Source organism: Coturnix japonica, chromosome 1, assembly GCF_054131305.1.
Source record: "Coturnix japonica strain WE chromosome 1, WE-NBRP24, whole genome shotgun sequence".
In the NCBI taxonomy this organism is placed as follows: domain Eukaryota; kingdom Metazoa; phylum Chordata; class Aves; order Galliformes; family Phasianidae; genus Coturnix; species Coturnix japonica.
Window position 1 is genome coordinate 122,048,640 of NC_140663.1, and position 14,081 is coordinate 122,062,720.

At 44.5% G+C, this 14,081-nt stretch overlaps 2 protein-coding genes across 4 annotated transcripts in view; one reads left to right on the forward strand and one right to left on the reverse strand.

Moving 5' to 3' along the window:
* Window positions 1-807: 807 nt before the first annotated feature.
* Window positions 808-5,619, forward strand: RPL31 (ribosomal protein L31). The gene is made up of 5 exons (XM_015850369.2): window positions 808-835; window positions 1,177-1,293; window positions 1,962-2,087; window positions 4,263-4,375; window positions 5,552-5,619. Exons 2-5 carry the CDS (start codon window positions 1,187-1,189, stop codon window positions 5,581-5,583), a joined length of 378 nt encoding a protein of 125 aa, XP_015705855.1. The 5' UTR covers window positions 808-835; window positions 1,177-1,186; the 3' UTR covers window positions 5,584-5,619.
* A 483-nt stretch (window positions 5,620-6,102) lies between these two features.
* The window catches only part of TBC1D8 (TBC1 domain family member 8), a 48,323-nt gene continuing 40,344 nt past the window's right edge, over window positions 6,103-14,081 (reverse strand). For all 3 annotated transcript variants that reach the window (XM_015850356.3, XM_085533581.1, XM_015850348.3), the window contains 9 exons: window positions 13,269-13,554; window positions 12,641-12,770; window positions 12,229-12,327; window positions 11,593-11,661; window positions 10,008-10,248; window positions 9,228-9,293; window positions 8,557-8,646; window positions 8,290-8,390; window positions 6,103-7,077 (listed from right to left, as the gene is read on the reverse strand). In XM_015850356.3, coding sequence (XP_015705842.2) covers window positions 6,619-7,077; window positions 8,290-8,390; window positions 8,557-8,646; window positions 9,228-9,293; window positions 10,008-10,248; window positions 11,593-11,661; window positions 12,229-12,327; window positions 12,641-12,770; window positions 13,269-13,554 — 1,541 coding nt within the window. In that variant the 3' untranslated portion in view covers window positions 6,103-6,618. The remainder of the gene's footprint in view (window positions 7,078-8,289; window positions 8,391-8,556; window positions 8,647-9,227; window positions 9,294-10,007; window positions 10,249-11,592; window positions 11,662-12,228; window positions 12,328-12,640; window positions 12,771-13,268; window positions 13,555-14,081) is intronic.

Sequence of the window (14,081 nt, forward strand, 5' to 3'; positions counted from 1 at the left end):
TTTTAGTCTCCCACATCTCTCTGGATACTCAGCCTCAAATCAGCAGTACCTCAGCAGCTAACAGGCTGTCAGTAGGGTGGGGTTGCCTTCCCATAAGCTGGCTTACATTGTTGTTTGGAAGGACACACTTGTGAGAGCAGATTTACGTCAGTATCTCATTTTTCATGCTCTGTCTCACTTCTTCTCTGGACACACATTCCAGCTCTGGGTTACTGCCCTTGCTCCCTGTTGCATGGGTTGCCAGTCCTATTTTACAGAGTGGGTTGTTGTTCTGGTGTAGTATAGCTGGGCTCTGCTTTGTCCCAATGGAATCGCCCAGGGAGGTTGTGGATGCCCCGTCCTTGGAGGTGTTCAAGGCCAGGTTGGACGGGGCCCTGGGCAACCTGATCTAGTAAATGTGTATGTTTGGTGGCCCTGCCAGGCAGGGGGGTTGGAACTACATGATCCTTGAGGTCCCTTCCAACCCGGGTCATTCTGTGATTCTGTGATAATCGCTCAGCTCTGGCTATTTCCAAAGGGCAGACTGGGAAGCCATCACGTTGCCCTGTGCCAGCTGCTGCCCCTTTCTGTCGCAGGGATGAGAGGTGCAGACTGAATGTGAAACTGCCGACCAGTGGGATAATCCTCAAGCCAAGTCCCAATACAAGGGTTTAAACCTCAACCACCCGCAGGGAAACAGCCGCCATCACACAGAACCCACTGCCCATGCGCAACGCAACCCCAGCCCGTTCCCCTTCTCCTTCCCCCGCTCTTCCATTTGCGCAGGCGCAACCCGGAACAGTTCCTTTCTCGCTGTCTCCCTTCCGCCTTCCTTTCCGGCCTGTGCCCGAGCGGGGTGAGTATGGCGCAGGCCCATCCGTCCTTAATCCGCCGCCATCCTCCCCACAGGGACGGCGGAGGGAGCTCTCCTCCCTCTGTCCCGGCGCGGGGGGCGGCTCAGAGTACGGGGCGGCGGGGAGTTCCTCTCTAAGAACGTCCGCTCCGTAGGGATGGGGCCATGTCCCTTCGGCCCCCTCCGGCCGCAGCGGGGATGGCTGGGGAATGGAGTCACTGAGGCCGCGGGGCCGCTGTACAGGGGCTGCGGTCTCTGTTCTTTATGAGAGAACATAGGCACCTCCTGGGCTGTGGGAGCAGTGATAGGGGTTTATGTTTGACGTGTGCATGGATGCTTTTCAGTGGTGCTCAGATGGCTCCCGCAAAGAAAGGCAGCGAGAAGAAGAAGGGGCGATCTGCCATCAACGAGGTGGTGACCAGGGAGTACACCATCAACATCCACAAGCGGATCCATGGAGTGTAAGTGGTGGGTTTTTTGTCGGTCAGGTATTGCGTGTGCAGGTGCTATTTGGAACTACAGAGGACAGCAGTGCTTACTGACACGGATTGCGAGTAGTCTGTTCTCTGTTCTCCTACAGTTGTATCCCAGAGGACCAGAGCTGGACTTGGAGATGACTTTATGAAAGACACTTGTTGGTCTTTTTGGGGAGTATTCTTGGGTTTAATTTGAAAGGAGAGCACTTTAGCTCTGTGCCCGAAGCACTGTTGTTTCCCAGCTGCAGTATAAAATGTATCCCACTGTGATAAGTTTTAGAAGTAGTGCTGTAGTCGTATAATTGGATCTGTGCTCGTTGCTGAGCTGAGTGAGGTGTAAGTTGGGGTATGATTTGAGTTGAGCAGTGTTTGTTGAGATCTGTGTGTGTTTGACAACAACATGAAGCGCATACAGCTGTGCAGCAGCAAAGTGTTTGAGGAGACTTACTGCAGAATTCCCTTGGTTCTCTTCATATGCATATGGCTGCGGTCACACAGGCAGAAATGAACCTCAAGCAAGAGATAAATGAGTCTGCAAACTTGACAGTGATGGTTGAAGTTATTTGTGTTGCGTGTTTAGAGAATGCTGGTGGTTTGCTGCAACAAGTGTCCAGCGCTGACAGTTCAATAAATGGTTCTTGTGTTTGTCCCAGTGGCTTCAAGAAGCGAGCACCGCGTGCGCTCAAGGAAATCCGTAAATTTGCAATGAAAGAAATGGGTACTCCTGATGTTCGCATCGACACCAGGCTGAACAAAGCAGTCTGGGCAAAAGGAATAAGGTACGTTTCTGCTGCTCTCTGGGTTGGGTGGGGAGGAACTTCTTAATAATGTTTTTATATATGCAGGACTTAAAGGGCTGGACAATTGTGTAACCTTCTTGCAGTATTACTGTAGTACTGTACTACCCCAGTGCCTATCGCGGCAGGAAGATTTTGGAAACCCATTGAAACCCATTGCATTACCAGCCAGGTACCTGGGGTCTGTAATGCACCTGAAGAGAATTAGGTCTGAAGCATGGTGAACAGACAAAATGCTGCACGAGAAAATGATGTGGTGTGTTCTAAATAGGGCTGTTATTCTTATGTTTGAGAATACAAATAATAAAGTTGTTGGGGCCAGAAAATAAAACCTGGTGTTAAATTGCTGCCAGAGCGGCAGCTGGTTCAGCATTTGGCACCTGTTAAAGTAGCCCAAAGGCTGTTACTGGGTGTAGAGAGTGGGATCTTTTACACCTTAATAAAGTTATCTGGAAGGGATTTGTACGGTAAGTGTAAGTAAGTCTGGCTCGTGTTGTATTCAGGGTCCTTGTGTGCTGTGGCAGCCCTTCCTTCCAAAGCAGAGTGGGAAGATGGGACTGTTATTGGATGGGCTGTTTTTCTGCCCTTAGTATTAAGCTGTTGTGGTTCATGTGTAAAGAAGTAGTAGTTGTTTAGTCAGGTGACTGCGTAACCTCAGAACTCAGTCATGATGTTACAATCCAGGACTTCTTTGTGTTCATTTGTAAAAGTGCTGCTAAGTGCATTCAGCATAAAAGAGCAGGGAATCGTCATGTCTGTCTTTCCACTGTGAGCTTAACTGCAGTTGTTGCTAGTTCAAGATCAGTGTCTTTTGAAGGGATGAGGAGAGACTAAAATCACAGTGTCAGCTCTTGCGATGGTCAGTGAGCCAGGCAAAGTAATAAATGCTTTCAGCCTCAGCATCAGACTTAGTGCAGTATGAAGGGAGGAAGCTAGGCTGTGACTGAGTATCACAGAACCAACAGAGCAGTTCAGCTGTCATTCCGTGGGCTCTGAGGAAGAAATGCTGATCAACTGTATGTCGGATAGGTAAGATCTTTGTTTAGCTCTAATGCGTACCAAGGTTGCACTGACTCGTGGCGTACAGGTTGAGTGATACTCTGACTCTTTAACAAGGCCCTTGGGCTTTCAAAGTAGTTGTGGGGTTTTTGTTATTTCTTTCCCCTCGCTGTTTTCTGTTCAGGTAAGAATGTTGGATACAGACAGGGAGATGAGGGGCTGGAGCCGTTCATTAGGAAGGGAGCTGGTGGTGCAGGTGGCAGCAGGCTGTGTGAGCCACCATTGTGCTCTGGCAGCCAAAGGGCAAACTGTGTACTGGGTTGTATTAAGCACAGCATGGCCACTTGGTTGAAAACTGTGATTCTTCCACTATATTTAGCATTGTTATGGCCTTGTCTTAAATATGTGTGCAGTTCTGTGTTCCACAACATAAAAAGGATGTTAAGGTCCTAGAAAGAGCCCAGAGGAGGGCACCAGAGCTGTTAACAGGGCTGAAGGCACATCCTGTGAAGCTGAGGGCACTGGGCTGCACAATCTGGAGGAGGACCAGAGTCGACCTCACTGCTCCCTGTGATACCCTGAGGGAGGTGCTCTGCTCCCAGGAGCCAGTGGCAGAAGGGAAATGGCTCAGAGCTGCACCAGGAGAGGTTCAGACTGAGCATTAGGAACAGTTTCTTTATTGTTAGGGAGCTCAAACACTGGAACAGACTACCTAGAGAGGTCGGTGATATCCCTTGCCTGTCTGTTTAGGAGGCATTTGGACAGTGCCTTCAATTAAAATGCTTTAATTTCTTGCTAGCCCAGAAATGGTCGGGCAGTTCTTTTCAGGTAAGAAATGATGGTTAATAACAGCTGCTTGCTGTTGATAAAGACCTTCATAGTCTGTTTGCTGGATCAATAAGTAGTAGAGCAGTGGTGCACTTGTGATGCCAGTGCATCATCAGTACCCAAGGCTCAGCTGACTCTTAATGGTGCCCTTAAATATAGAAGCTCCTCTGAGGCAAGCAGCATAAATTCTGAGGTACAGGCCCATGTCTTTGAACAAATAGGCAGAGCTTCAGAAATCAGAGAGGTTAGTAGCCATGGAACAAAGGGCTCTTTTCTTTCCTGTTGACTATAGTACACGTTTTATTAATGGTTAATGATGTCTTGTTTTAGGAATGTTCCTTACCGTATCCGTGTGCGTTTGTCCAGAAAACGCAATGAGGATGAAGATTCCCCAAACAAGCTGTACACGCTGGTTACCTATGTACCAGTCACAACATTCAAAGGTAAGGTTGAACAGTGTCTCTCTTTATGAAGGAAGTCGTGCACCGTGTTGAACAACTAGTGGAATAGGACAGCTCCCCTCCTGCAATGCAAAGTTAGGATGAAAAGGGTGCAGAAAGGGGCCAGACTGCTGATTTAACTGTAGACAGCAGGGTAGCTTGCTTGGTCAGCGTTAAAATTGTAAGTATGGAATTGTGTGAAATAATATATACAAATATATTTGAAAGCCAAAGAAACACTGTAGATACTAGAGTTGTTTAAGATTTGTGATTTCCTATACAAAGTATGTCTAATGATCATAGAATCACAAGGTTGGAAAGGACCTATAAGGTCATCTAGTCCAGTTGTCCTCCCATTACTGTAGCTGCAGCAAACCACTAAACCATATATTGTAGCTCCTCATCTGGACACCTCTTGAACACTGCCAGGAATAGTGACTCCACCACCTCCCTGTGCAGCCATTCCAGTGCCTGACCGCTCTCTGAGAGAAAACGTTTTTCCTTATACCCAATCTAAACCTCCTCTGGTACAACTTGCAGCCGTTTCAGGTCCTGTTTATTGCCTGGGAGAAGAGGCCGAGCCCCTCCTCATCACAACCTCCCTTCAGGAAGTTGTAGAGAGCAATGAGGTCTCCCCTGAGCCTCCTCTTCTCCAGAAAGCAATACCAGCTCCCTCAGTCACTCTTCGTAAGATCTGTGTTCCAGACTCCTCACCAGTTTTATTGTTCTTCTCTGGACACATTCCAGGGCCTCAGTGCCTTTCTTGTAGTGAGGTGCCCCAAACTGAACATAAGGTGCAGCCTCACCAGTGCTGAGTACAGGGGGATGATTATATCCCTGTTCCTGCTGGCCACACTATTTCTAATGCAGGCCAGGATAGCATTGGCCTTGGCCACCTGGGCACACTGCTCATGTTCAGCTGATCATCAAACAACAGCCCTGGGTCCCTTTCCTCTTCTGATGTTGAAGGCACAAGCAGGTAGAGCCTTCATGTTTGTCAGCTGAAAAATACCTTATCTGCAGAATGGATTTAACGTGAAGCTTCCCTTAGTACTTCCCTGGTGAATTCTTCCAGAAGTAGATCACCAAACTAGCTTTCATACCATAGGTGGATTTATGTATGTGAAGGGGAGTTATAGTAGAAGTAAATAGATGATGGTACAACTTCTTGTTTTGCAGGTCTGCAGACAGTCAATGTGGATGAAAATTAAACCGATTTTAGTAACAATAAAACTATTAAGAAGAAAGTTTACTCTTAAATCTCTTTTATTCTCTGGTCTCTTCAAGATCTCGCCCATGAAGCAATGAATCGAACAGGTGACAACATGTTTTCTTGGGGCTTTGCATAATGGTGGTATTTTTTTATTACTATGTAAACAATACAAGCCAAAACAAACAGAAATCTGTAGACTTCTGCTACATGTGGATGTAATATGGAAGATAGTGTTTGGTTAGCACAGTCCTAGGGTTTTGTTCCTGTGGGAATGAAGAGCTGTGACTCGGGTATTGTAACAGTACTTTGTTGTGTATGTCATCTCTCCTGGATATGGTCTGTAGCTGTTCTTCCTCTGCTGGGCTTCTGGTTGAAAGGTTTGTCCCAGTGAAGTCTGCGTACTGCACTGAGACAGAGCTCTGGCCAGGCCATTAAATTGGACCACACAACCTCAGGGAATGTGAAGTAGAAACTAATTGCACTTAGCTCCCATCAATCCAGAAACAGGCAATGCAGGTCTGGTACAAAAAGGGTTTATTGAAAAGTGCATACTTCCAGAGACCAACATCAGAAGCACAGTCCATGTCCACTTAATGGTTCAGCAAGACATACAAATCGGAATACAGTCAAATATATTAAAATAGTTTCAATTACCAGCATTGAAACGGTTTTCAGTTATTAGTGCAAAAAAGGCAACCTAAACAAACTGCAGACAGTAGCTGAATAGTTTTTCCTGTTTGTTTGTTTTGCTTTAAAAAAAACAAAACAAAACAAAAAAGGGACAACAGGAGCCAGCCTCTGCTCTCCCGCTATGGAAGAGGACTTCAGCGTCTTGGCACTGCAGACAGATGTTTCCTTTTAACATGGAGTGGATGGCACAAAATGACTCACACAACTTTTAGCTTTAAAACTCTTAAACCGAAAGCCGCAAACGTAACGAAGTGTTGATCAGAAGTCCCCAGCTGACTGAAAGCCTCGTACAGTACGTGCTTTGGTGTTCTTTCAGTGCACGTTCCTTTGGATAGGTGCGTTGCTACTGCGTGTTCAGTTTCGTATGTTCGCTCCGTGACTGGCAGCTCATCCCGTTGGTTTTGAGACTGTACTGATTCAGCTTTGCGTTCTCAAGTTTTGGTTTTAGCTCAAGGGGTTTCTCAAAGAAATTAACTAATGACTGTTCGGTTAAGAGGGATGCTAAAATATGTTCAAAAGAGACTGTCCAGTCCCCTTCAGTCACAGGTGAAGACTCAGAGTCTCTCTGAAGGGTCTTCACAGTGTCACTAAAAACAGCATCGTGGTCAGAAGCAGAGGCCTGGGCCTGCAGGTCCTCACTGAATTCATCCGATCCGCTCCCCAGGCTGATGCTCCTCTGTCCTACTTCTCCAATCTGAAGCAATAGGGTGGTCACAGTGGCAATGGCTTGATATAAGTCATTCTCCTCCGGATCTTCGTGAAACATGCTGTACAAGGTTTTGCAGAACTGAATGAATTCTCTCTGTAAAGGATGAAAAATCAGAAGTAAGGTGCTGAACGGCCATGCTGTGGGTAACTAGTAGTCAGGAGGGCAGAGTATTGCAAGGGAATGCAGAATACTGCCTGTAGACTTGCACATTTTTAACTTCTGCTTGCTTTAGAAAACTGCAAGCAAAGGGATTTCAACCTCTAGTCAAGCTAGGAAACACTTTTACTGGAAATCAAAAGGGGAACAGAGCAGAAAAGTATTCTGCTTCCTTGCTTAGAACAGGACCTCGTGCATGACCAAAGGACAAGTGGAGATACGGTCTGTTACTGGCAGAAAGATCATGGGTTGTTAGAATGATTATAACCACAGCAGCCACTCATAGACCTGCAAATACCTTCCCATTTGCTGCTTCCCCAGCTCTCACCAGTAATGTTTTTTTCTAATTTAAACAAAAAAAAAAAAGGAAACTCCTTCCCTCACTCACTCACACCTCACGGAGCCTAAGGGCTATGAGCTGTGCCACCTGTGAGACCTGAAGTTTTACACAATCAAAGGTTAATTCAAGTTGAAAGGGATCTCAGGAACTTGAATCAAATGCTGCCCTCAGAGAGATGCTGCGAGTCCTGCTAAGCTTATGAAAAGCTGGGGACAGGCCAACCATTAAAAACTTTTAGCTATACCATCACAGAAGGGATTCTAGGTAAATTCTCATTTGTCTTTGGATGTGCATACACGTTATAATAATACAGGGCCCCCTTTCCTCAGTAGGTTCTCTTGTACCAAGAACATACGCAATACTGGCGTTAGGGAAGAGATGACAAGATGACAAGAGCCTTTGGCTGTGCCCTGCTGTTCAGGGTCAGCATTAGGCTAAGGCAGAGCAAATCTCAGCTGGTGATGGATCAATAAAGTTACCCATCTGGTGGGGAAGACATCAGAAAAGACAGAACAGCAATATGCATTCTCAAGAATACTTTGGGTTTATGAAGAGTGCTTTTTTACATCCTAACAGTGTACATGTATTTACCAGCCAGTCCTTGGAGAGGAAGATGCCCATAAAGGTGGCTAATTGTTTTTTAACATGACATCTTTTCCCTCCATCAGAATAATGTAGTCCTAGATAACTACAGGACTGAATCTGAGCTTGGGCTTAAGCTACCTTAAAAGCTAAGCTGCTGTATTTAGATAGTTCATTTGTGAATGATTTCTACTTTAAAAACAGACCACAGCCCCTAACATACATACCTGGCTCATTTTTGGCAATTCTTTTTCAGCTTTAGTATCCTTTTCTTTGGCTAGATCCTTCAACATCTGTTTCAACTGCTTTTGGTAATCTACTGCATCTCCTTTTACGGAACAGACACAAAAAGGAGAATTAGTTCTAAAGTCATTGCAGTAAATCAACATTTCAGAATAAAACCTCGAGAGTTAAGACAACGGAGTGGGGGTGACACTTGGAAATTCGTTATCTCATACACACATGCATACAATAGGGAACCACTTCCGCCATACCGTTTGACTTCCCAATGACTAATGGTCTTGAAGTTGACAGCAAAGGATTCTTCAGTGGTGACTGGCTTTCTCTTTCATCTTCTGTGAGAGCTGTCCAAAAGAGGTGTCATTAATCCTCCTAAGGCTGCACAGTGGTTATTTGTGTTTGTAAAACTTGAATACTTGAAGAAAGCTAAATAGCAGGGCAAATACGTTTTCAAGCGGTTACTTCATTAAATCATAATGTAAAATTACATTAATGTAAGTAAGGCTGCAGCTGCAGTAAGAGTAGGTAGTCTGCAAGGTATGGCACACTGAACTAAAAACTGCAGAGAAACCACTGCAAAATGTTTTCACTTCATCACAATTGGACTGAGACGTGATGAGGACATTTCTACTGCAAACTGGGTACATCATAATGCAATCCCAGTTTGTATTTAGTCTAGAAGTAACCATAGAACTGGCGACAAAACATCGCGAGATGTGGCAGATGTGAGCCTTAACATTTTGTATCCATAAATCCCACGCAAGAAGCTGTTAACTGGAGTGAGCATAATTACAGACACAGATCCCAGCAAGACGGGAAGGGAGCAAGACAGTTCATTAAGTAGCCTCTTCCCAACGGTTTACATCAGCTGGTTTGCTGTTTGTTTTTTAAGGGAAACCGAAGTATATCCTTTCAAGTTTCTTACCAGGTGGGATGTGCAGCTTATACAGGAACTTTATCTTTTCATTCATTTCTCCATTGTACATGACATCTGTGAGAAGAATGGGTGGGGGGGGGAGGGAGAAGAAAAATAAGGAAGTGGACTCGAGCATTTACTCCCACAGCTTAAAATAAATGAACCATCTCGGTGCACAAAAGAGAATTGTTTGCAAGAACAATATATGAAAACAAGCATATTACTTTGAAATATTTTAAGTTGTGCCTATTAATGAGGAGCGGCAGGTGACAGGCATCTGTTGTGTTCTTTGTTGTCAAACAGACTGGGAGTACCTACCCTATGGAACTTCATCACCATTTAAAAATATCAGGGAGAACGGTAGGGAATCTAGTGAATGCTGTTTGTTGCTTCAATATAAGCAGGAACAAGAAAGGGGGAGACACAGAAAACTTCCTTGGGGGCCATCATGTTTTTAATTTCTTCCCCTTAGTCCTTACCACTATTGCATAAAATAAGCCCCAACAAGAGATCTGCTTCTCTTGTAATAGAGCTAATGGTTTCAGTGATCAGATGAAATGAGATTCATGGAATGGGTTGGGTTGGAAGGAGCCTTTAAGATCACCTGGTTCCAACTCCCCTAGAGGGATAGCTCCCTCTAGAGCAGGTTGCTCACAGCCCCATCCAGCCTGGCCTTAGTTTAAAACAATTCCCCCTTGTCTCATCACTGTCTGCCAATTATGTGACATCTGTCTCACCCCAAGCCACCACACCTCTGTCCACTTTCCACCCCATGTGAGAAGCCAATACCTAGGCAGCTGGCAAGGCCCTTGAACTCAATGAGGTGGTCCATATTCTCATCTAGGAGCCGGAATGTCCTCTCAGCGAGGATGTCTGTGTGCTCCCCACACGTCCAGGGTGAAACAAGCTTGTAGAGGTTAGTAAACTGCTGGGCATCAATCCGGTACTGCTCAGCGTACGGCCTGCTGGGGTCGTGTCGCTCAGCAGCAGGCCCCACCATGTCCCAGTAGCACCTTATCAGATGTTCCCTCTAGGAGAAATCAAATGCAGGAGAACCGAATTGCAGTCTGCGATATCAAAGAGAGTATGACTGGCGGAAAAAGGCATTCACATCAAAGTGTGCTGGAAATGCTCAGAATTCTCTTTGTGCGTAGCATTATAATAATACCGAGACTATTCATGTGAGAAAAAGCTAAGTATGAATCTTTAATTAGAGCATCCAAGTGCTCTAATTATTGCCAACGGGTAATTAATAAATTTGAAAAGAAACTGGACAGACTCTTGGGAGGAAGAGCTACTGACACTCCATTGGCTGCATCTGGCTCAGGACATCTATCCAAAGGTACAGGGAGAAAATTCAAGGTGTCAAACATGCTCGACCTGCTCATTAATTCTCTCCCAGACCTCTCAGTTTGGATGCTGTTCCCATTATTCTTCCCTTAGGGACACGTTGATGCACAACAAAGAGTCCCCAACAAAACAAGCTGTCCTGAGGGAGCAAAGGAGGTAATGAAAAAAAGGAATCCAAGTGAGAAAAGATGAGTGCAAATAAGAGTCAAGGATAAAAAACAGCAGCAAGGAGCAGGAGGGAGGCACTACAGAGTGAGCCCCAGCAGCATTATCTTACCACAACTAATGGAACAGGAATATAGCTGCTCTTAGCCACAAAGATACTTAACACTGAGTATATACCACAGGAATGTTCTCAGTGCCTAATATTTATGGATGAACAAGAGATCAAAAGAAACATATATTAAATGTCCATTACATGCGTGGAGCTCTAAATCATGGGTATCTGTGTAATCTTAGATGTTTCCATCTCAAAATATCTTTTGTAACAGCTCTTTCAATTATCATCCTGACATTAAGGAACTGAACTAGAAACTGCTTTTAGTTGTTCAAAAATGAGAAGAAAAATAATAAAAAAGGAGAATTGGGAGCTAATAGGAAATATGTAAGTTTCTGGGTTTCCTCCTCACTCCGTTGACGATTGAGAGTGCCTTTAAAGAGCAGTAAGAGAGCACGACTTAAAAGTATTACGGATCTGCAGTGAGCAGAACTACATAATAAGTCCTGTCTGTGAGTGAAAATTACTGGGACCTAATTTCTCACAGACTACTACCAAGCAGCAAGTTAGAAAAAGTAATCTCAATAATTCTCCATTGAATTATCAGTACATTAGTATTGCTCTCTACTAGACAACCACATAAAGGACAAGATGATAAGTTCCAGCTAAGAACTCATCCAGGTAACACAGAACAACTCTGCAAGATGTTCCAGACATGAAATCTGAGATGGCTGTGCTAAACGATGGCTGGAGGTTACAGCCAGAAGCCTCAAATAGCTTAATCCCCTACTCTTTATGTATACCAACCTTGAATAGGTCATACAATTCCTCTAAATCTTCAGGAAGAATTGAAACATCTGGGATGACAACTCGGAGCTTAAGAAGAAAGAGAATGCGTGTTAGTCATAATGCTTGCTCCTGCCATCACTGACATGAACAAGCAAGCACAGGAACCCTCCCAGTGACTGTTCTTATGTGGTACAGGTGAAAACTGGAGCACTGAAACATCTTTGCAATTCCAACCCCCCTTCTCTAGGTTCACTGGTTGGACAAGCTGTGAAAAGAGAAATCCCCCAAGGACTACTAAAAACAAAGGCAGGAAGTCCCCAAGCTGCAGGTCACAGGAGGCCAGGGAAGCATCGCATCACGCTCACCCTGTTCTTGCTCTTCCCCAGGCATCTGCCCAGGGCCACCGCCACATACAAAGCATCAGGCTGGCCTGTCCTGCAGCTGTTCTTTATATTATAGCCACCCTAAAAAATAACATGCGTGGCTGCAAAACAAAAGCATCAAGCATCCCAGAAAAGAGCTTTATTCCGGAATCAATAATGATTCGCTCTTTTTTCATAATCTTGCACCTTAAAAAGACTGAAAGCTGGTTGCCACAGAACGACAGGGCTGAGGGTAGGTGTTAAAACTCCACCTAAACAACATTCTACTCACCACGTTTTGCTTGGTCGTGTCTTCATGGCTTTGCAGAACCCGGATTCTGTGTTTGTAGCGCATATGCTCTATCTGTTCCACAGAGTGGTCTCCAAATTTCTAGAATGGAGGAACAGCAGCTTATTGCTTTACACATTTTTCTACACTGATAATTCCAGTAAACTGTATCACCAGAAGATGGGAAATACAGCTTTTAAAGTATCGTGACTCTCTCAAGAACTCACAATTTAAAGCATATTCAGTCTCTAACTGGCCTCTCAGTTTATGTATTTATTCTGCACTGAGCATTCTGCATTTCAGCACTTCTTCAAGGACCTTTAAAAATGTGTATTAACATCCGTGTTGAATTTTAACCTTTTTCTTTTACAACATTATAACTTATCTGACCAGCAGACACCAAGCTGGATTTTACCTCGTAAGAATCATGAATGAGATTAGCTATTTCAGTCACTGGAGTGGCTTCCTGATCATCGCTGAAAAATGCGTGGTGATTACCAATAGGTGGCAGAGGGCTCTCCTCATTTTTAACGTGCTCTAAAAACCTAGAGGGAACAAGTACAAGCAACACAGATTATTCCACATTATGCTTTTTTTCAATATAAATAATAAGTCTTACGGCTCATATTTAGAACACATTTTTTCTTTAGGTTGCTATGCTTTTTAGAAATGCCTTCAATATTGCTCATCCTAGGAACAACAAGCCTGACAAATGACTAAACGCTGCCCAAGGAAGAAAACTTCTGTCTCCTTGAAGTCGGGAGCAGGAAGCTCGTCACTCCAGGGAAGACATGAAGAGCAGCAATACATATTGCACACTGACACAGTCCGTGCATGTCTCGGCAATGTCAGGAAATGTCACAGGACATATATTTGTCAGAATTACAAAGTCCATTGTTTGAGATAGGCACCGTGCAAGCAGCAGCGGCATGTTAACACAGAGGGTGCCTGCAGTTGTCATGACAACAGCACCCAAATTCCTTTGACTGCAGAAAGATTTGCAAGGGAAAGCAACGTTCCTACAACCAGATGCGTGACGGTACCTGCTCAGAATCATCAGGGCCTGCCCATCATCTTTGCTGTTACACAAGTCCACCGCATTGGCTTCAAGTATGGCCAAGCCTAGCTGGAATATGGCTTTGATCCCATCATAGAAAAAGCAGTCTACGACATTCACAGCACTTTCTAGAGGCATAATGCTAAGAAAAAGGGTGAGGAACCATGAAAGAGAAATGGAAGCTAAGGTAGTCAGATCCTTCATATGTTCGGCCAGTTCTGGAAGCTGCTCTTTTATAAGCTCTTCAAACACCGACTGGTCTACCTGAGCACCTGCAAGTGCAAGAAGTGATATTAGCCAGGACTGACACAGGAAAAATACTCTTTAAAGCTAACGATGATCGCTGTTTTAAGACATTCCTTAAAAATTACACTGACAAGATATGCATACGGCTACAATGAAATTCCCACTATCTTCCTGCTGTGATCTCAGCCCCAACCCTTATGTCTGTGATCCTCACTGCAACGTTCTGCAAGAAGACCGTGTTGGTTCTGCTAAGTGCCTTTAGGGTGCAGTAAAACAGTAATAGTAGTAGCTGTTGTTTTTAGCTAAAACAGCACATAATAATTAAGTGGTAAGAAAAGCAATCTTAAAGTGTTTTACTGTTCGACTTGGGGTCTATGTAATGAAACAGTAGATTCCTCTACAGCATATGTGCTCAAGCAAGCAGGCAGCAGAGCTTTCACTCCAGGTAACAAAATATAGAAGGTGACAATATTCATTAAGCAGGAAGAAAAAGATTTAGATGTATATGAATACATGCGTACACACGCACGTCCTCTCAGCTGTCAGTGCTGGA